General features: G+C 52.9%; 1 protein-coding gene across 3 annotated transcripts in view; it reads right to left on the bottom strand.

Annotated features, from left to right (window-relative positions):
• LOC118389002 (plexin-A1-like) overlaps positions 1–23,043 on the bottom strand; it is a 302,199-nt gene that overhangs the window by 245,913 nt on the left and 33,243 nt on the right. For all 3 annotated transcript variants that reach the window (XM_052527317.1, XM_052527315.1, XM_052527316.1), the window contains exon 2: positions 4,397–5,796. In XM_052527317.1, coding sequence (XP_052383277.1) covers positions 4,397–5,578 — 1,182 coding nt within the window. In that variant the 5' untranslated portion in view covers positions 5,579–5,796. The remainder of the gene's footprint in view (positions 1–4,396; positions 5,797–23,043) is intronic.

Genomic DNA, 23,043 nt, shown 5'->3' with positions numbered 1-23,043 from the left:
GCGGATAGAGGCTAGCGGATAGAGGCAAAGCTTTCAGTATCCCGGCATATCTTCATGTAGGCCGGTGTAGCAGCGGCGGCGGCGGCTCCTATGTGCGGCCCAAACGCAACCCTATTCCCTGCATAGTGCGAGAGCAGTGCTCTAACATCGGGAACAGGCTGCCATTTGGGACACCGTCTTTTGTATGTGCTCCAAGGAGCGGAGGCAGGACGGAAGTAGTTTAACAGATAAAAAAAGGCATAACCTGCAACACTATCAAACTGCCGAGGCTAGATGCATGTGGAGAGTCGGAGATTCACATCCGCTCTTACTTTGAAGAGAGATACCAGTCGAGTTCAATAGTGCTGTGAGTAGGCATCCTGCATAGTGCAGCGCACGCGCGTCCTGCTTAGTACGGGTCACCCGGTGTCTCGATCACACTAAGATGAGCCCACCCCCATGTCGGCCTCTCAGTCTTCTTTTCCTACTCTATGGTAGGAATCCCAGGCTGCCCGGCACCTCACCGGAAGAAGCTCGACCATTGTTCCACCGTCTCCGGGAAGGGTCGGGTGGACAGCGCCATCCTTGGCCAGAGCGAGAAATAGAGATGTGGGCTAAACCTAAGGAAAAGTTGTGATAGTAGCATTGTATTTTGTTTGTCCATTTACAGACTGCATGAATGCCTGCGCATGCCACAACCACACCCCCCTAACCACAACACACACGCCCACCCACAACAAACACTACACACACACTTCACCAAACACTATACACACACACAAAAATCCCCCCAAAAAACACAACACACACAACACACATCCCCACCCACAACAAACACGACACACCCCCCCCTGTTCTCCTCCTACTCCCTTCCTGACGGCGTGAATGTCAAGATGTCACCTGAAGACGGTGAGCGTTATCTGGCACACTGCCAGCCACCAGCTGGCGCCAAGGGTCAGGAGCAGCGGTAGAAAGCGCCTTCCCTGTGAAGAGCCAGCGGATGACGGAAATACTCAGCGGTGACAGCCCAGCGCCCGGGTGACTGACAGCGATATTATTGGTGCGGGAGCATTCTGTTCAAATCATCTCCTCCTGCTCTGTGGCTGGTGGTACCAGCAGACACATGGGCAGCACAGGCTTTCTGTAACTAGCTTCAGTAGATCTCTCTTTTCCCTTTCTCTCCATCTGCAATATCCACTTCTCCTCGCCTCCCTTTCCTCAGCAGATATAGCCTGCAAAGGCATGTCTCTTTTCTCTTTCTGTAGCTACTTGTCGCCCTCTCTCTCTCTCTCGTTCGCTCCAGCTCACTATTCCTCAGCGGTGTAACGTACTTAAGTAAAAATACTTTAAAGTACTACTTAAGTAGTGTTTTTTGGGTATCTGTACTTTAACATTTATATTTTTGGACCACTTTTTATTGGACTCCACTACCTTCCTAATGAAAATCATGTATTATTCACTCCTTACATTTTCCCTGACACCCAAAAGGGAGTTACATTTTGAATGCTAATAAGCAGGACAATTGTCCAATTCGCACAATAATCAAGGCAACATCCCTGGTCATCCCTACTGCCTCTGATCGGGTGGACTCACTAAACACACATGCTTCATTGTAAATCATGTCTGACTGTTGTAGTGTGCCCCTGGCAATCCGTAAATTTAGAAAACAAGACAATTGTACCGTCTGGGTTGCTTAATATAAGGAATTTTTAATTATTGACACTTTTACTTTCAATACTTAAGCATATTTTAGCGATTCCATTTACTTTTGATACTTACGTATATTTAAAACCAAAAACGTTTAGACTTCTACTCCAGTAGAATTTTGCTGGGGTCACCCAGCACTTTTACTTGAGTCGTTTTTACTTGAGTCGTTCTCTATTAAAGGCATCTTTTACTCAGGTACGACAACTGGATACTTTTCTCACCAATGCCGTTTCTTCCCTCTCCACCCAGTCTCACTCTCTTCCCTCTCACACCCACTTGCTCTCCCTCTCTTATTCTCTCTCCCACTCTACCCACCTCTCCCTCCCGATCTCGGTGTTGCTCCCTCCCTCTGTGGAGAAATGGTTTCTATGGATCTACTCCCAGAGTGGTGGAAGGTCATAGCATCACTAATAAACCCCAGACAGATGAGATGAGGGCCTGAGAACACCACCACTGCCCGAGGTCGCTTCAGATAGAGGTGTGTGTGTGTACAGTATAAAGAACAAAATTACATAATAAATATCTACAACAGTGAACCTATGTGAGCTTTCCACACACACACACACAGACCACACACAGTCACAGTCCATTTACAGGGGTAATGAGGGGAGCTGACAGTACGGGAGACCATTCATCATGATAGGTTGCACCCTTCAGCTGGCCAATGGCCTGCCTCAATCCGCCTCGCCTCCCAGCCGCTCTACACCAGGGTCAACTGCTGACCTCATCTAGCCCCTCAAGGAGCAATGAGCCAAAATCACCCCCAGACACTGATCTAAGGTCAGTTTTGAAAGGTTAAGGTTAAGAGAGTGGGGGAGGGGGAACGCTGTTCCAAGACCTGTGCTTACAGGATTACTTCTACTCAATGAGTCCTCAAGCCTGACATGGCGTCGCCACAGGATCAAGGGCCAGCCAATCGTCTGAACACAGCAGCTCTTACATCACCGTTCCCACCAGAGCCGGGGAGCTGTGGCAACGAGTGGGCTTAAAAAGCGGGAATCCAGAATGAGTCAGTGTGGAATGGTTTGCGACCGACTGGCTGACTAAGCAGATTGCGGGGTGTTACTTGAGAGAAGATCACATTTTAACTGGCTTTGGAAAAAAAGTTATCCTGTGTAAACGCTACTTGTGAGGACACATTTGCACGCGGAGAACCAGAGCCCATTTCCAAAACGGTCAAATTAACACTCACGGGGAGAAGAGGAGTTGAGAAAGAAAGGGCCAACACGACGACAGGCAATCAACTGCAGCTGAGGAGGAGCGAGGTGACCCCCTGAGTGCCTCAACTGGGCCATTGACAAATACCTCTCTTTTCTTCGCTCTCGCTCTCTAGGTTTAGAAACGACAGACGGCGCGACTGACAGGCTTTTCGGCAGCCTCCTTTCCCAATCTCTACATCCCTTTCTTTCAAGCACCTGTGCACTCTTGGTAATGAACTGTAATAAAGAGTGACCTGCTGTTGCTCCTGCTGTACTCATTCATAGTCCATTATGTGTATGACGTACAGCTGGAGATGGGCCTTCATTAGCACGTAGCACCTGTCACCAAGCTGGGCCGTACCACTGTTTAATAAGAATGCTATATCAAAAGAACTAATCATTAGAGTGGTAGAGACTAAGAAAGGGGAGGGGGGAGAAAGAGAGCACAAAAAAAAGAGGGAAAGAACAAATGAAAGAGGAAGGAGAGAGAGGGATGGAGGTTGAGAACGCCAGCTAACAGGCTGAGGAAGTGAGTGAGCGAGTGACAAAGAAAATAAGAAGTAGAAGTCGACTGTAGATGGATATATAGAGGGGGAGCAAGGAAGAACGGGGAGAGGGCGAGAAAGCGGGATGACTGTTGGGAAGAGAGAAGGAGGAAGAGGAAGAGAAAAAGAAGGAACGAGAGAGAAGGGGAGCGAGAAGGGAGGAGGCGAAAGAGAGGGCGACGGAGATGTGGACTGAGGCCTGTTTATCTCGGCCTGGAGCGGGGTGTGCGCTCTCGAAAGCAATGCGCGGCCATGCACCGTAGATCAGTAGGAGAACCCCAGCCAAGTCTCTGTCTTCCCTGAGGGGCCGAGTACTGCAGACAGCATGTGATCAAACCCTCTCTCAATGAATTTGTGTGTGTGTGTGTGTGTGTGTGTGTGTGTGTGTGTGTGTGTGTGTGTGTGTGTGTGTGTGTGTGTGTGTGTGTGTGTGTGTGTGTGTGTGTGTGTGTGTGTGTGTGTGTGTCATTTGAGTGACATTTCACAAATCCTGGGGACTGGGCTAATGATATCTCCGTTGGACTAAATCAAAGCACTCAGTGGTTCCAGGAAGAGAGTGGGAACCGGGCTCAGAGTCACGACGCCTCAGCACTTCCTCTCTAATTACGACTGGCCTACAGATGGCCCCAGGGAGAAGTGGTGGAAGGGGACTAAAGCTAAATGCCAGCATCATGGCAGAGGCGTGTTGAGGAAGGCCCATGTATTCATCACCACTGTCTGAATCGAAACCCTGATAATTGCAGGGTGGTTGTAACTACGGTCTCCTCAAGATTGACAGATCTCCAGTGAGACCACAAGGTCAGCCATTACAGAGCTTAGGCCTTTTGTTCAATGCTGTCTGAAAAGAGCATGGCAAATAATAAGAATCAAAGTGAATTTAATGTGAGGGACATATCAGAAGGGCAGTGAATTGAATCGGAGAATCCGATAGAGGTCAGTGGCACTACGAGGGTCGCAGGGACTCACCGAGTTGATGCAGGCCAGCTCCTTGTTGAGCAACCAGGGCAGCGACAGTCTTCCCTCTCCCCTGTAGCAGGACTGGATGCGCTCCTTGATCTTCTCCTTGATGCGGCGCAGTGTGAACAGGCACAGGGCCGACTCCTTGGGTGGTTTGGCCCTGTTTTTCTGGCCTTGGGAGAAGACCGTGAATAGGATGTCCTCGTCTTCGGAAATGCTTAAAGAGTCGGCCAACTGCTTCCCGGGCCGGCTGAGGTAAGCGTCCTGGATGAGGCGGTACTCCACACCATCCTTGGTGCAGCCAATGGGGAACTCCACGTACGAGTAGAACTTGGGGTCGTCCACGCAGAGACGGACGATCTTGGAGGTGAAGAACTGTTCGCCGGAGGCGTCTGGCGAGGTGAGCTGAGTGTCCAGCTGCATGGTCAGGTAGTAGACAAACTGCTCGCTGCTGAAGCTGTAGATGTAATAGATGTCGAAGGCGGGGAATTTGCTGAGGGTGTCCGAAGGGATCTTGAGCTGCGAGGAGACAAACTCGTCCTGGTAGACGAAGCTGAACATGTCGGCGTTCTCCTCATTGGCCATCAGCTTGCGGCTGGAGAGTGTGGGGAAGTACTCAGACTTGCCGTCGATGGGCGTGCCGATGAAGAGCTTGCTGGCGGGGCCATGCGGGGAGGTGATGATGACCCCGGACATGGTGCCAGACTCGGCCACGCTGGACAGGTAGTGCTCCTTACGGTGGTGTGGCTCGCCTAGCTTGAACAGGTCGTCCAGCCTTAAAAACTGGCAGATGCCCTGGGAGGTGCTCCCGCAGGCGATGAGCCGGTTCTGGGCGTAGTCAATGAGCAGCAGCTTGTTGACATTGCTGGTCTGGGCCAGGTCGTGGGGGCAGGACTGGACGCTGGGCGGGGGGTAGCACTTCTCATTGTCCACCACGGGACCAGTCATGTGGCTCCGCAGCTTGGTGAGGTTGCTGGAGAGCTTGAAGATCCAGTTGACCGAGCCGACGTAGACCTCGCCCGTCTTGTTGTGAATGGCCAGGTGTGTCAGTCCCCAATCGGGCGGGTAGAAGGTTTTGAAGGTCTGGGGTTGGCCTCCTGTTTGGGATGGGCCTACCAAGAGGACCAGCACCATGAGAAGGAGCAGGTTCCCCAGACGAGGGGCAGCGAGTGACCTCTGTAAGGGCCACATATCTGGGACTTGCGGGAGGCAAGGCTGGGGGAAGGGAAGGGGGAGGTGGGTTCACTCCAGCACCTAGTCCGGCTCTGTTTGTGTTTAGCTATATTCCCCTGGAAGGAGAATGGACTGGCCAAGGGAAGGGGGGGAAAGCTCCTATTGATCCGGTGTCCTTTTCTCTGCGTTCGGAGCTGTCATCCAGAGCATCATCCACAGCGGCATTTGTAGGAGCCCTGCAAGGCAAAAAAAAAAAACATTATGAGACGCGATGGAACATTACCTATTGATTATGCATCAGCCCGGGAACCTGAAAGCACACGAGATACGCTGCCAAGTTAAGACAAAAGTCAAGACGACATTCAACCACCCCAGATGAAAAAATTACACCAACTCAGGCCTGTAGGGCATATCCGTGACTACACTCAATTGTGAAGGGAGACAGCTAGCGAGAGCTTCGGGCGTATTACACAACGCACGGTACAATAACGCGAGTCACACTGCGATGAGTTAGAGACACACAACACCCGGCATGCTAATATTTCACACGTTCAACGGTATAGTGAGGGGTTTAGAGAAGGTCTGCTGAGAAAATCCCCGGAGGTGGCACACTTCTATGGACGCCACGCAATTTGTATACAGGTCTGCTCCCTCCCAGGCCTCCCCACTGCATGCAGTATCAGCAAACTACCCAGCATCCCCTTCTTCTCCTAATTAGGCCCTTATTCTGTCAATAGCACCAAGGCATGGTTCTCAGTTACTCTGTGGCAGCTCCGCAGCTCTCTGATGGCCAAAACATGTTTGCTACCATGAGGGAGGTTGAGTAAAAAAATGATGATTCATGGTCATTATGCTCCATCGGGAATGTTGAGAACAATACAAGCTAGAAAAAAAGGGAAATTAAAGAATGAGATGGATCGAGACTCGAGACAAAAGTATACTGCACACGTCTCAGAGAGATTAATTGCTGTTGTTGTTGTCATTGTTGTTGTGGTTCCAACAATACAATTCCCACTTTCACTCCAGCCAAAGCTTCTCTCGTCATCTCGCCCACCCAACCCAGTCATCCACTCCCAGCAGTTTAATGCAAAAAAATATGATTATTTATTTAACCTTTATTTAACTAGGCAAGTCGGTTAAGAACACATTGTTATTTACAATAACGTCCTACCTCGGCCAAACCCGGATGACTCTGGGCAAGTTGTGCGCAGCACTATGGGGCCTCCCAATCACGACCAGTTGTGATACAGCCTGGAATCAAAAAAGTGCCTTACACCGCTGCGCCACTCAGGAGCCCCTAAATATCTGCTTGCATCCAAACCAAAACAACCTCTAATTGTCTGAACCAAAGTTCCCGAGCCCATTTGGCTATTCCCAGTGTGGGAGTGGGATTGACTGAATTTTTAATTCTTCTAAATTAAGTGACACATGTGCCAGCACCCCCTCGGCTTCCATACCTTCCGAGAGTCGGGTTCCCTTGGCACGGATGGGTTTGGGGGTTTGATGGGAGAGGAGGGACGGGGGGGTGGGGGTTGATGGGAGAGGAGGGACGGGGGTGGGGGTTGATGGGAGAGTAGGGACGAGGGGACGGGGGGGATTGATGGGAGAGGAGGGACGGGGGGATTGATGGGAGAGGAGGGACGGGGGGATTGATGGGAGAGGAGGGACGGGGGGGTGTGATGGGAGAGGAGGGACGGGGGGTGGGTTGATGGGAGAGGAGGGACGGGGGGATTGATGGGAGAGGAGGGACGGGGGGATTGATGGGAGAGGAGGGACGAGGGTGGTTTGATGGGAGAGGAGGGACGGGGGGTTTGATGGGAGAGGAGGTACATGGGGGGTTTGATGGGAGAGGAGGTACATGGGGGTTTGATGGGAGAGGAGGGACATGGGGGTTTGATGGGAGAGGAGGGACATGGGGGGTTTGATGGGAGAGGAGGGACATGGGGGGGTTTGAGGGGAGAGGAGGGACGGGGGGTTTGATGGGAGAGGAGGGACGGGGGTTTGATGGGAGAGGGACGGGGGGGTTTGATGGGAGAGGAGGGACGGGGGGGTTTGATGGGAGAGGGATGGGGGTTTGATTGACGGAGAGGTGAAAGTAATGGAAAAATACTTTTTTCCCTTGTGGGTGACTTCTAGTGCCAATGATAGCAGAGAGTTTGAGTTGGCCCATCTCAGCGCTGCTTGATAGACCAATCATGAGACCAATCATGTTCCGGCGATACCGGGACATTAGTTTTCCTGTAAATGCTGACTACGCAAAATGTGTGCGGCAACTCTCAGAGGCCCGGCTTAATTTCACCTAGACTATGAAAAAGTGTCGGCAGAGGGTTATTTTATGACCAACCGAATTGGGAAAGACGAGAGACGATGGAGGGAGGGACGAAGAGCGGTGAGGGAGGGAGGGACGAAAGCCGGGGGGAACAAAAACATGAGATATAACAAAAATCTAAAAATGAAGAGAAAGAGGGAAGGAATAATAAGTCAATTCTTTCCTCCCTTATCTTGGGTTTTCCTCCAGAGAGTGATTTCAGGGGTTGGCCTGTGTGTCAATTAGTCCCCAAGAACGCATGGAGGTAGTACGGTCAGTTAACAAATGACTGTGTCCATGTGTGCTCATTGGAGGGAGATTTAGGGGGAAAGTGTTTTGGTTCGGAAAAATGCACACAATCAGACAACCCTAAAAGCTAGCCGGTGGAATTGCAAACCATAGCTCTGGTAGCAGCGAGGTTCAGGGGAGTTTGTGTCATCCAATTTCCACAAATGAAAGCCTGGACAGGATGAATATGCTGTGGAAAGAGAGAGAGTGAGAGAGAGGGGGCGAGAGAGACGGGGGAGTGAGACGGTGACGAGAGAGAGACGGGGTGACGAGTGAGAGAGACGGGGGGTGACGAGTGAGAGACGGGTGGTGACGAGTGAGAGAGACGGGGTGACGAGTGAGAGAGACGGGGCGACGAGTGAGAGAGACGGGGCGACGAGTGAGAGAGACGGGGCGACGAGTGAGAGAGACGGGGGCGACGAGTGAGAGAGACGGGGGGCGACGAGTGAGAGAGGCGGGGGCGACGAGTGAGAGAGGCGGGGGCGACGAGTGAGAGAGGCGGGGGGCGACGAGTGAGAGAGGCGGGGGCGACGAGTGAGAGAGGCGGAGGGCGACGAGTGAGAGAGGCGGGGGCGACGAGTGAGAGGCGGGGGCGACGAGTGAGAGAGGCGGGGGCGACGAGTGAGAGAGGCGGGGGGGCGACGAGTGAGAGAGGCGGGGGGGCGACGAGTGAGAGACGGGGGCGACGGTGAGAGAGACGGGGGCGACGAGGAGAGAGACGGGGGCGACGAGTGAGAGAGGGGGCGACGGGGAGAGAGAGACGGGGGGCGACGAGTGAGGGGGCGACGAGTGAGAGAGACGGGGGCGACGAGAGAGAGAGAGGGGGCGGCGAGGAGAGAGACGGGGGCGACGAGTGAGAGAGACGGGGGCGACGAGTGAGAGAGACGGGGGCGACGAGTGAGAGAGACGGGGGGGTGACGAGTGAGAGAGACGGGGTGACGAGTGAGAAAGAGACGGGGGTGACGAGTGAGAGAGACGGGGTGACGAGTGAGAGAGACGGGGGGACGAGTGAGAGAGACGGGGGGACGAGTGAGAGAGGGGGGGGACGAGTGAGAGAGACGGGGGACGAGTGAGAGACGGGGGGACGAGTGAGAGAGACGGGGGGACGAGTGAGAGACGAGGGGGGACGAGTGAGAGAGACGAGGGGGACGAGTGAGAGAGACGAGGGGGACGACAGAGTGAGAGAGACGAGGGGGGACGAGTGAGAGACGAGGGGGGACGAGAGGGCGAGAGAGAGGGGGCGAGAGAGACAGAGGGCGAGAGAGAGAGAGAGGGCGAGAGAGAGAGAGAGAGAGAGCAGAGGAGAGAGAGAGAGAGGGCGAGAGAGAGAGAGGGGAGAGAGAGAGAGGGCGAGAGAGAGAGAGAGGGCGAGAGACAGAGAGAGAGGGCGAGAGAGAGAGGGGGAGAGAGGGCGAGAGAGAGAGAGGGGGACAGAGGGCGAGAGAGAGAGGGGGACAGAGGGCGAGAGAGAGAGAGGGGGGACAGAGGGCGAGAGAGAGAGAGGGGGACAGAGGGCGAGAGAGAGAGAGGGGGACAGAGGGCGAGAGAGAGAGAGAGAGAGAGAGAGGGGGACAGAGGGCGAGAGAGAGAGAGAGGGGGACAGAGGGCGAGAGAGAGAGAGAGGGGGGACAGAGGGAGAGAGAGAGAGAGGGGACAGAGGCGAGAGAGAGAGAGAGAGGGAGACAGAGGGCGAGAGAGAGAGAGAGAGACAGAGGAGAGAGAGACAGAGGGCGAGAGAGAGAGAGAGAGAGACAAGAGAGAGAGAGAGGGGGAGAGGGAGAGAGAGAGAGAGGGAGAGAGGGAGAGAGAGGGACAGAGAGAGAGAGAGAGAGGGGGGACAGAGGGCGAGAGAGAGAGAGAGAGGGAGACAGGGGGACAGAGAGAGGGAGAGAGAGACAGAGGGGGGAGAGAGCGAGAGAGAGAGAGAGAGAGACGGGGGGGACGAGAGAGAGAGAGAGGGGGACGAGTGAGAGAGACGAGGGGGACGAGTGAGAGAGAGGGGGCGAGAGACAGAGGGCGAGAGAGAGAGAGGGCGAGAGAGAGAGAGGGCGAGAGAGAGAGAGAGGGCGAGAGAGAGAGAGGGCGAGAGAGAGAGAGGGCGAGAGAGAGAGAGAGAGGGCGAGAGAGAGAGAGGGCGAGAGAGAGAGGGCGAGAGAGAGAGAGGGAGAGAGAGAGAGGGCGAGAGAGAGAGGGCGAGAGAGAGAGGGCGAGAGAGAGAGAGAGAGAGAGAGGGCGAGAGAGAGAGAGGGCGAGAGAGAGAGAGGGCGAGAGAGAGAGAGGGCGAGAGAGAGAGAGGGCGAGAGAGAGAGAGGGCGAGAGAGAGAGGGGAGAGAGAGGGCGAGAGAGAGAGAGAGAGAGAGGGGACAGAGGGCGAGAGAGAGAGAGGAGAGAGGGGGACAGAGGGCGAGAGAGAGAGAGAGAGGGGACAGAGGGCGAGAGAGAGAGAGGGGGACAGAGGGCGAGAGAGAGAGAGAGGGGGGACAGAGGGCGAGAGAGAGAGAGAGGGGGACAGAGGGCGAGAGAGAGAGAGGGGACAGAGGGCGAGAGAGAGAGAGAGAGAGGGGACAGAGGGCGAGAGAGAGAGAGAGAGACAGAGGGAGAGAGAGAGAGGGAGGACAGAGAGAGAGGGACAGAGGGACAGAGAGAGAGAGAGAGAGAGAGGGGGACAGAGGACAGAGAGAGCGAGAGAGAGAGAGAGAGAGAGAGGGGGACAGAGGGAGGAGAGAGAGAGAGAGAGAGGGGGACAGAGGGCGAGAGAGAGAGAGAGGGGGACAGAGGGCGAGAGAGAGAGAGAGGGGACAGAGGGCGAGAGAGAGAGAGAGGGCGAGAGAGAGAGAGAGAGACAGAGGGCGAGAGAGCGAGAGAGAGAGAGGGGGACAGAAGGGCGAGAGAGCGAGAGAGAGAGGGGACAGAGGGCGAGAGAGAGAGAGAGGGCGAGAGAGAGAGAGGGCGAGAGAGAGAGAGAGGGCGAGAGAGAGAGAGAGGGCGAGAGAGAGAGAGAGAGGCGAGAGAGAGAGAGAGGGCGAGAGAGAGAGAGAGGGGCGAGAGAGAGAGAGAGGGCGAGAGAGAGAGAGAGAGGGCGAGAGAGAGAGAGAGGGCGAGAGAGAGAGAGAGGGCGAGAGAGAGAGAGGGCGAGAGAGAGAGAGAGAGGGCGAGAGAGAGAGAGGGCGAGAGAGAGAGAGGGCGAGAGAGAGAGGGCGAGAGAGAGGGCGAGGAGAGAGAGGGGGACAGAGGGCGAGAGAGAGAGAGGGGGACAGAGGGCGAGAGAGAGAGAGAGGGGGACAGAGGGCGAGAGAGGGGGACAGAGGGCGAGAGAGAGAGAGGGGGACAGAGGGCGAGAGAGAGAGAGAGGGGGACAGAGGGCGAGAGAGAGGGGACAGAGGGCGAGAGAGAGAGAGAGGGGGACAGAGGGCGAGAGAGAGAGAGAGAGGGGACAGAGGGCGAGAGAGGACAGAGGGGACAGAGAGAGAGAGGGGACAGAGGGGCGAGAGAGAGAGAGAGAGGAGACAGAGAGAGAGAGAGAGGGACAGAGAGAGAGAGAGAGAGAGAGAGAGGACAAGGGCGAGAGAGAGAGGGGACAGAGGGAGAGAGAGGAGAGAGAGAGAGAGAGAGAGAGAGAGAGGGGGACAGAGGGCGAGAGAGCGAGAGAGACAGAGAGAGAGAGAGAGAGAGGGACAGAGGGCGAGAGAGAGAGAGAGAGAGAGGGGGACAGAGGGCGAGAGAGAGAGAGAGAGAGAGAGAGAGAGAGGGGACAGAGGGAGAGAGAGAGAGAGAGAGAGGGGACAGAGGGCGAGAGAGAGAGGGGGACAGAGGGCGAGAGAGCGAGAGAGAGAGAGGGGGACAGACAGAGGGCGAGAGAGAGAGAGAGAGAGAGGGGGACAGAGGGCGAGAGAGAGAGAGGGGACAGAGGGACAGAGAGAGAGAGAGAGAGGGGGACAGAGGGCGAGAGGGGACAGAGAGGAGAGAGGAGAGAGAGAGGGAGGGGGAGAGGGCGAGAGAGAGAGGGGGACAGAGGGCGAAGAGAGAGAGAGAGGGCGAGAGAGAGAGGGGGACAGAGGGCGAGAGAGAGAGAGAGAGAGACAGGGGACGAGAGAGAGAGGGGACAGAGGGGGACAGAGGGGGACAGAGAGAGAGAGAGAGAGGGGGACAGAGGGGCGAGAGAGAGAGAGAGGAGAGGGGGACAGAGGGCGAGAGAGAGAGAGAGAGAGGGGGACAGAGGGCGAGAGAGAGAGAGAGAGAGGGGGACAGAGGGCGAGAGAGAGAGAGAGAGAGGGGGACAGAGGGGACAGAGGGCGAGAGAGAGAGGGGGACAGAGGGGAGAGAGAGAGGGAGACAGAGAGCGGGAGAGGGAGAGAAAGGGCGAGAGAGAAAGGGCAGAGGGAGAGAGGGGGACAGAGAGCGAGAGAGGGGGGGACAGAGGGCGAGAGAGAGGGGGACAGAGGGCGACAGAGGGAGAGAGAGAGAGAGGGGGGACAGAGGGCGAGAGAGAGAGAGAGAGGGGGGACAGAGGGCGAGAGAGAGAGAGAGAGGACAGAGGGCGAGAGAGAGAGAGAGGGGACACAGAGGGCGAGAGAGAGAGGGACAGAGAGAGGGACAGAGGGGGACAGAGGGAGAGAGAGAGAGAGAGAGAGAGGAGGACAGAGGGCAGAGAGAGAGAGAGAGAGGGGGACAGAGGAGAGAGAGAGGGACAGAGGGACAGAGGGAGAGAGAGCGAGAGAGAGAGAGGGGGACAGAGGGCGAGAGAGCGAGAGAGAGAGAGGGACAGAGGGCGAGAGAGCGAGAGAGAGAGAGGGGGACAGAGAGAGAGAGAGAGAGAGGGGGACAGAGGGACAGAGAGAGAGCGAGAGAGAGAGGGGGACAGAGGGACAGAGAGAGCGAGAGAGAGAGGGGGACAGAGGGCGAGAGAGAGCGAGAGAGAGGGGGACAGAGGGCGAGAGAGAGAGAGAGAGGGGGACAGAGGGAGAGAGAGAGAGAGAGAGGGGGACAGAGGGCGAGAGAGAGAGAGGGCGAGGGGACGAGGGCGAGAGAGAGAGGGGACAGAGGGCGAGAGAGAGAGAGAGAGGGGACAGAGGGGCGAGAGAGAGAGAGAGGGGACAGAGGGCGAGAGAGAGAGAGAGAGGGGGACAGAGGGCGAGAGAGAGAGGGACAGAGGGCGAGAGAGAGAGAGAGAGAGAGAGAGAGAGAGAGAGAGAGAGAGAGGACAGAGAGGCGAGAGAGAGACAGAGGGACAGAGGGACAGAGAGAGAGAGAGGGACAGAGGGACAGAGAGCGAGAGAGAGAGAGGGGGACAGAGGAGAGAGCGAGAGAGAGAGAGAGAGAGAGAGAGGGGACAGAGGGGCGAGAGAGAGAGAGAGAGAGGGGGACAGAGGGCGAGAGAGAGAGAGAGAGAGGGGACAGAGGGCGAGAGAGCCAGAGAGAGAGGGGACAGAGGGCGAGAGAGAGAGAGAGAGAGAGAGAGAGAGAGGGCGAGAGAGAGAGAGAGAGAGGGGGACAGAGGACAGAGAGAGCGAGAGAGAGGGGGACAGAGGGCGAGAGAGCGAGAGAGAGAGGGGGACAGAGGGCGAGAGAGAGAGGGGGACAGAGGGCGAGAGAGCGAGAGAGAGAGAGGGGGACAGAGGGCGAGAGAGCGAGAGAGAGAGGGGGACAGAGGGCGAGAGGGCGAGAGGGCGAGAGAGAGAGAGAGAGAGAGAGAGGGACAGAGGGGCGAGAGAGAGAGAGAGAGAGAGAGAGGGGGACAGAGGGCGAGAGAGAGAGAGAGAGAGAGAGGGGGACAGAGGGCGAGAGAGAGAGAGAGAGAGGGGGACAGAGGGCGAGAGAGAGAGAGAGAGAGGGGGACAGAGGGCGAGAGAGAGAGAGAGGGGGACAGAGGCGAGAGAGAGAGAGAGGGGGACAGAGGGCGAGAGAGAGAGAGAGAGGGGGACAGAGGGCGAGAGAGAGAGAGAGAGGGGGACAGAGGGCGAGAGAGAGAGAGAGAGGGGACAGAGGGCGAGAGAGAGAGAGAGGGACAGAGGGCGAGAGAGAGAGAGAGGGGACAGGGGCGAGAGAGAGAGAGAGGGGGACAGGGGCGAGAGAGAGAGAGAGGGGACAGGGCGAGAGAGAGAGAGGGGGACAGGGCGCGAGAGAGAGAGAGGGGACAGAGGGCGAGAGAGAGAGAGAGGAGGGGGACAGAGGGCGAGAGAGAGAGAGAGGGGACAGAGGGCGAGAGAGAGGACAGAGGGCGAGAGAGAGAGAGGGGGACAGAGGGCGAGAGAGAGAGGGGGACAGAGGAGCGAGAGAGAGAGAGAGAGAGGGGGGACAGAGGGGCGAGAGAGAGAGAGAGAGAGGGGACAGAGGGCGAGAGAGAGGGGGGGACAGAGGGCGAGAGAGAGAGAGAGGGGGGACAGAGGGCGAGAGAGAGAGAGGGGGACAGAGGGCGAGAGAGAGAGAGGGGGACAGAGGGCGAGAGATAGAGAGAGGGGGACAGAGGGCGAGAGAGAGAGAGGGGGACAGAGGGCGAGAGAGAGAGAGAGAGAGGGGGACAGAGGGCGAGAGATAGAGAGAGGGGGACAGAGGGCGAGAGATAGAGAGAGGGGGACAGAGGGCGAGAGATAGAGAGAGGGGACAGAGGGCGAGAGATAGAGAGGGGACAGAGGGCGAGAGATAGAGAGAGGGACAGAGGGGCGAGAGAGAGAGACAGAGACAGAGGGCGAGAGAGAGAGAGGGGGACAGAGGGCGAGAGAGAGAGAGAGAGAGGGGGACAGAGGGCGAGAGAGAGAGAGAGAGAGAGAGAGAGAGAGAGGGGGACAGAGGGCGAGAGAGAGAGAGAGGGGGACAGAGGGCGAGAGAGAGAGAGAGAGGGGGACAGAGGGCGAGAAAGAGAGAGAGGGGGACAGAGGGCGAGAGAGAAATAAAGGGGCGAGCGATAAAGGAGGAAAAAGCTATATAAAAAAGGAGTACATCTGGAGAGGCCACAACGCAGGTGAAAAATGCGCTGGCATTTCAAATCGTGGCGCCACCTGCATTTAAATAAGGACGTGGAAAATCCTAACGTGGCCTAGAGAAAACCTAGGTTCAATAAATGCACACGGCGCCATATGGTTGTGCATCTCCTAATTAAACTCCTGCCTGTGTCAAAGCCTCTCCGACTTAAGCAGGCGCAATAAAGTGAGAAGTCATCCTAGAAAAAAATATATAATTTCTTGCACCGAGAGCAGGTGTCAATTTAAAGCGTGGCGGCGAGCTCATGTTCGTTTGTCATTCCCGTGAACGAACGAGCGGGAGAGAGCGAGAGAAAAAGAGTAATTCCTCTTCATTTTCAGCCGACATGACTTGACGCACCAGAGTGGAGCAACAAATTGCACGTGCCTGGGTCCCTGGCCGGTTGAAATCTACCCAAGTAATAAGGGAAACGCTATCACAGTAGACCGTCCGTGTCCAATGCCATCTATCGCAAAACAAAAACAAGGCAGCTCACTCACAAAGGCTAATTCTATAAGAGTTCTCGGGGTTGGCAGAAATAAAATCATGTCCGGCTGAAGCCTATGGCCCCATCGCCGAGTTAGCTGGAGATGGGAGAGAGGAGAGCAAGGTGATAATGGACACAAAAAAAAAAATGTATTCCACTCATCTCCCCCGGGTCTTGATGGAATGCTTGACAGATGAGGAAATTGTCACAATCTCTCCCCGATAAAGAATCTGCCAGCACTTCCAGGTTCGTACAGATTTCCTCTGTCGTTTTTCAATTTTCCCTCCCTTCCTTCCTTTTTTTTTTACCTCTTCAGTTTCAATTTCCTCTGCCGTGTCGAAATGAAAAGGCTGTAGAACGAGGCTGAGCACCATATTGGGGGGAAGATCAGGAAAACGTGCCAATCAATTGGGACTTTTGCGAGTCTCACTTTTTAACCCGCTGGTTGAGAACCTAGAGTGACATCTCGGCCTGCGCTGTTATCGCAATCAAGTAAATGTAGAAAAGGCAAAGACAGTACAGTGATTGATTGGTTTTCAGTTTGTTTATTTGGGTTAACAGTGTTTGGGCATAGCGGCGGAGGGGGATCTGAGGAAATGATACTGACTGGTACGTGTGTGTGTGTGTGTGTGTGTGTGTGTGTGTGTGTGTGTGTGTGTGTGTGTGTGTGTGTGTGTGTGTGTGTGACCCCCAGAATAATATGAAGAGGGGGGCATGGGGACTAAACCAAACAGAATTCATAAATCCGCTCTCGCTTGCCTGTGCAAAGTAGCCAGGCAGCCAGTCGCACACAGCCCCTCGACGGTATACCTGTGCGTCCAGATAATGGCCTCCAGCTTGGCACCGGCGGCCGGCTGATTTATTGCTGGTGGCATATCAATTATAACACTCGCCGCTAGCGGGGGAGAGCAGGAGAAACCCACGCGTCTGACTCCGCACGTAAAGCTCAAGCAAATTCTCTCCTCGCTGCATTTTGTTTACGTGGGTCACGTGGGCCGGCGGTGCTTCTACCTCTGCATTGCTCTCTGGGGGTTTGAGGCTGAGTTTCCTGCATAAGCACTTTGTGACAACTGCTGATGTAAAAAAAAATACATTTAAAAATAAATCGCACATTTGATTGTAGGAAAACCAAGTGTCGCTGGACAGATGCTGCAGCAGGAAGATGTGAGTGGGGGGATGACAGAGAGAGACAGACAGAGAGAGAGCGAGACAGACTGGAGAGGAAAGGCTGTGCAACCACTGCACAACAGCAGAACCTGAGACGCAGCTGTATTTCCTGACAAAATGTCAAAAATATAAAACAATTAGAGAGTGTCGTTTCCTCAAATTTGAAACCCTTATTCGAGGTTTCAAAGACCTCTCTGATGAGATTAGGCTACCTATCCTGTTTGGGGAGGACGCAGAGAGCTGTGGGTTGGCAGCGCACGACACTGCTGCCTGACATAAGTTGACAGACCAATCAACCTGCACATCAACCTGTCTGACAGACCAATCAACCTGCACATGTACTCTACTGTATGCTTATTGTTATTGTTGAATGTATGGTTATTTTGACCCGTGGTTATTGGTTTTACTGTTGTCCCGTTGACAATTTTGATTCTCATTTTTATATTGTAAATATCCAAAATAAGCTTTGGCAATATGTACATTGTTACGTCATGCCAATAAAGCAAATTGAATTGAGAGTGAGAGATATCACTTTGTATATTATCTACTTCACTTGCTTTGGCAATGTTAACATATGTTTCCCATGCCAATAAAGCCCCTTCAATTGAACTGAAATGAGAGACAGACACACAGAGAGAGAGACAGACACACAAAGACAGAGCGACACAGAGAGAGAGAGAGAGAGACACACAGAGCGACACAGAGAGAGACACACAGAGCGACACAGAGAGAGAGAGAGAGACACACAGAGCGACACAGAGAGAGAGAGAGAGACACACAGAGCGACACAGAGAGAGAGAGAGAGACAGAGAGAGCGAGAGAGAGAGAGCGAGAGAGAGAGAGAGACGAGAGACACACAGAGCGAGAGACAGACAGAGCGAGAGACAGACAGAGCGAGAGACAGACAGAGCGAGAGACAGACAGAGCGAGAGACAGACAGAGCGAGAGACAGACAGAGCGAGAGACAGACAGAGCGAGAGACAGACAGAGCGAGAGACAGACAGAGCGAGAGACAGACAGAGCGAGAGACAGACAGAGCGAGAGACAGACAGAGCGAGAGACAGACAGAGCGAGAGACAGACAGAGCGAGAGACAGACAGAGCGAGAGACAGACAGAGACAGATAAGACAGAGGAGTATGGGAGGTGGAGAAGTGATGGTTCACGACGCACGTTCCTGCTCCTACCCCACTAATAGCCGCAGCCCAAATACTAGGCTAAATAACCACCGGTATAACATGCATATGCCCCTCTCACTCATATACACACACAGCAATAGCCTAGCACACAATAACACTCATATAGATTGAATGGGCAAGTCTCTCTAGCTCTTAACATTACCAGGCACTCAAAAGGCTCACACATATGGATCTAGGTTTTAGGGACCACCCTTAGGGACCACCCTTAGGGACCACCCGCTGCAGGCTGACTGAAGACATTTGCTTTTTCTCCCCCAAGCGGCTCTACATGTAAAATCGGTGCGCAAATTACGTTCAGAGGTGCCAAGTACTCTCGGCCAGCAAACTCTATTAGTGTGTCTGAGCCTTAAGACAACACGCTAAGGGATTTGCCTCCGGGGTTCTCTGAGTGGGTAGAGGGGGAATGGAGGGGGGGCAAACCCAAACTCCCGACTTACTCTCCCCTTCCGTGGGTGAAATCTCAACCACAGCCGGAAGCACAATCTGCATATGGACGTATGCATACGGAATATACTATTCCCCTGGACAATATGGACGTATGCATGTGGAATATACTATTCCCCTGGACAATATGGACGTATGCATGTGGAATATACTATTCCCCTGGACAATATGGACGTATGCATGTGGAATATACTATTCCCCTGGACAATATGGACGTATGCATGTGGAATATACTATTCCCCTGGACAATATGGACGTATGCATGTGGAATATACTATTCCCCTGGACAATATGGACGTATGCATGTGGAATATACTATTCCCTGGACAATATGGACGTATGCATGTGGAATATACTATTCCCCTGGACAATAAGGAGAAAACACACCATTGAGTGACTAGTTAGAGTTTGATGATGACTTGAGGGAAGGGGGTTATATTTCAGGTACTTGAGGTAATTAAGTCACAGACGAGATTCCCGCCAGTGAATCATCGTAACGTCTTTTAATAAAAAAAATGCATCGTAAAAAAAGGTTTTACAATTCAAGTCGTTGAACGGCAGTGAATGCCTACTCGGTGTCAGTAGATCAGATCTGTGATTGAATATTAACGGTGGGGGGTATGTTTTGTACGGCAAACTTTGCAAGGAGAAGAGCTGACTGGCAAGGCTGAGGGTGATAAAAGGAACTCGGAAAGTGGTTTTTAATGCCAATGTAAATCTCTGTAGTTGAGAGCAAGCGTTGTGCCATTCCCTCCGCAGATGCTCTGCCAAAGTAAGGTCTAGAGCAAGTTCTTTTTTTTTTTTAAAGACGTTACCCTTCAAAAAGCTGAACCCAGATCAGGGGATGAAAGTGCAATTTGTGCAACTCCAGTCTACTCAGCTGGTCTCCCAGTGCTAAAATCTGAACATGATTTAGAATATACCTAGACAAGAGGATGATGAATAGAACTACATTATCACAAACCCGAGGCTACATTATCACAAACCGAGGCGTTATTCCTGGAGGGGCAGTGTTGCATGAAGATAAGTGTTGTGTGTGCTTGATTGGGGGACGAGTGTTGGTTCTACTAGGGAGTGACAGCTGACTCACTAGGGGCCTCCTTTAAATCCTCCATACACACTTTGAAATGCACACTTGTGTTTTAGAGGGAAACGGGATTATGTTGTGACAGACGGGACTTTGAGCACACCAGGGTGTGTGTGTGTGTGTGTGTGTGTGTGTGTGTGTGTGTGTGTGTGTGTGTGTGTGTGTGTGTGTGTGTGTGTATATAAAGGCTGGCTCTCTCAGCATCAAAGGCTCCAGTTGCCACTGTCCAGAGGAAGGAGGGGGGGGGGGGTGAAGGAGAGGTTAGTGGACACTGCCCCATCCCAAAACCGCTACCCTACTGCAACCTCTTAAATCAGAGACAGAGTTAGAGACAGACTGGGGTTACATTCAGAGCGATGAAACGTTATGAGCCGTTGTAGATAGGAATGCAAGCAGTGCAGGACAGGTGTTGGTGTTGCACTCGCCCCGCCCCTATCAGCCTCACCCTAGGTCACAGTCGGTGCGGTGTAACCTTACAGAATATTCACATGACAGCATACATATGGAACAGACATGCTTGTCTGTCAACATGTACAATCGGGTACCGTCTCAGCTCTCTACAAGACATTTCCACCTTCAAATGGTCCAAAAACTGAATCCTCTGGAACACGGCTCTGGCCACAAATGCTTTTGTTGTTGAGGGGGGGGGGGGGTACTTTTAACCCCATTTTCTGATATCCAAATTGCAACTACCATGCATCCTCCAAAACACGACCCCGCCAAGCAGCGCTGCTTCTTGACACACAGTACGGAAACACCGTACAGCTGGTGACAGAAGTCAGCATGCACGTGCCCGGCCCGCCTCAGGGAGTCACTAGAGCACAATGGGACAAGGACATCCCAGCCGGCCAAAATATCCTCCCCTTATCCGGACGGCGCTGGGCCAATTGTGCGCCACTTCATGGGTCTAGAACTCTGGTCTGTAGTGACGCCCCTAGCACAGCGATGCAATGCCTTACACCACTGCGCCACAAGGGAGGCACAAATCAAAATCCCGTTTAAAGAAAATAATATGGGTCCAAGCACAGAACCTTGTGGGACACCAAATTCATCTTTGGAATGTTTCCAATGATGTCACCCAACTGTACAAATTAATACCACTCAAAAGATTGTTAACCAGTGAAGAAGGCCAACCAAGTTTTTTTCCAGTGACTGGACACTGAATGACTGAACACAGCGCTAGTGTGAAGCATCATTAAGCCTCCCATCAGTTCTCTTATCTCACCCTTTACCGGCTCTGTTCATTTCCCTCTCCCCCTCTACCCATCTTCCTCTATCCTCTCTGTCCATCTCGCTCTCTCATACATTCTCTTCTACCCCCTGTCTTTCTCCCGCTATCCCCCCCCCTCCCTCTGTCTGTATTTCTCCCCCACTGATTCTCTCCACCTCACCTTCACCAAGGATTTGTCCAGGAAGGCGCAGTCAGATATTCTGAACTACGAGGGCTTATTTCATCTCATCGTACTTGTGTGTGATCTATGCATGGGGTATTTTAGATGTTAGCAGGATTTATGCGACCGCACATTCAGCAGTATTTCCGCCTCAACAGTTGCAGTGAGTTCCAGCTCTGGGTTCCTGGCGCCTCACCGTGAACTGTGGAACTTGTTGCCACTGTTTGAATGTGCCCGTCTTTTGTATGTTTGTGTTGGTTACCGTTTATCTTACGTGAACAACAACATTGCACCCTAGTCGGCGAGTTATTACATTAGGCACAAACTAAACCGACCCGTTTCGGGCACCACACTGTGCTTTCCCTGAAGTGAACTTCATCGAAGTCCTCCAGAACGTCAGCTGTTCGGCCCACAAACTGGATCATAATGGAACGCAGCCTCACGCTCATGGAGTGCCGTTAGAAAATGCCAGTGTCTTGATTCACCCTCCTATTACCTTTTCTCGTCTCTTTCTCTCTCCGTGCCCATAGATGAGCTCCACTGGCTTGGACACCCAGAGCGCTCGCTGCGAAGGCTCGCTGCTCTACGAGACGCACTGCTGCTCCAGACTTCTCCCGAACACGGACTGTCGTAAACGCGGCCATAGCCATTTTAAATCAGCTCCAAGGGGGACATAAAAAGGAATCGCTGCTGCCTTTTATTCAGTCGTAAATGTTTCCTTCCTTTGACTTCATATTTTTAAGAGCCCGGCCTGCGTTGATAGCTGCGTTTTCCACTGGCCAAATGGTTAGTGCATCGAGGGGTGAGATTAATGGCTCGCTTGTACTGGAATAGGTCTGGGGTTGTTTATACAATAATAGGCAACAGCCAAATATTTCAGAAAATAAGGGAAAGCCTAATATCACCAGTAGAGATAGAGAATGCCTAGATAACGTGTTGAAGTTGGTCTAGAACTGAGGAAATAGCCCTAAATGACTATTACGCCACTCATTGACTAAACAAAACAGCGTTGGGCGATGTCAACCTTTGTACTGTCGTGACTAAGTACCCATAAAACATTGTGATATACGATGGCTTCGGCCCCTATTAGCCAAACAAAAACAAGTTTGAAAATAAAATGTATATAATATATATAAACGAACGCAACGGGAGAGATGTGGGGAATCGTGACAACATATATATACACACGAGTCCAATCTTTTTTAGTAGCCTCTCTCTCGCTCTCTGTGTTGACTCCTGCCATGAACGAGGTGCGTGCGCCGATGTGCAAGACAGACAATCATGGCTGTGCGTCATGTGATGTGTCGTGTGACGGGCTGTCCCCAGAACTGGATAATTATTCAATGATTAACCTTCCTCTCTTATCAGGCCTAGGCTTCTATGTAGCAGGGTTTCAGTTAACCAAGTGAAAAACAATTAAGCCAATAAAGTTTTGTGGGGATGTGGTTTAGGCCTACTGGTTGTATGAATGTGGGATCTATTGTCCCACAACTGTCCCAGAGTCTGTTTGGTATAGGCCATTTATTTCTCGCACAGAACGACAAGTTGAGCAATAGAATAGGGGAACTTTTCTACTATGGGAGATAGTAGAAAACATAGGCTAGTGGTTTTGCCTTTCGTTACTAGTCCTGCTGGCTGAGGAAACGTGCTTGTAAGCAGTTGTAGCATGTGGGTTTGACATTCAGGGAAGCAAATTTTCCCATTAACAAAATAAATAAATAAAATAAAAAATATTTTAAATCGCCTTTATAATACAGCATTCCATGCATCCTCGCATTTGTAGACTTACGTGAGATAGCCTACCATTCCTAATGTGATGATTAGACGGTCATAATCTCGTCTAAAAATATCTCAATCACTTTTTGCAAAAAAAGACAATGCAGCACAGTGGATTAGTGTAGACCTAGGCTATAGGCCAAATCAGATTGCCATTTGAGAATAAATGTAGGCTATAGCCATTTGTTTTCCAAACTGTTTTCCCCCAACTGTATTTTTAAATATTGCCATACGCCTGGCTGAGTCTCTGCTTTTCACCGACAGTCACAACTCAACAATCTATTTGGTATTTGCTGCACCCTCTGCCCACATTGTGGGCCCTTCCAACTGTAAACTACACAATTTAAAAACAATCCAGTTTACTTTTTAAAAGCTAATGAT

The sequence above is a fragment of the Oncorhynchus keta genome, chromosome 10, assembly GCF_023373465.1.
Source record: "Oncorhynchus keta strain PuntledgeMale-10-30-2019 chromosome 10, Oket_V2, whole genome shotgun sequence".
Classification (NCBI taxonomy): Eukaryota; Metazoa; Chordata; class Actinopteri; order Salmoniformes; family Salmonidae; genus Oncorhynchus; species Oncorhynchus keta.
The sequence above is the reverse complement of the archived record's forward strand: the minus strand, read 5'-3'. Positions and strand labels throughout refer to the sequence as shown.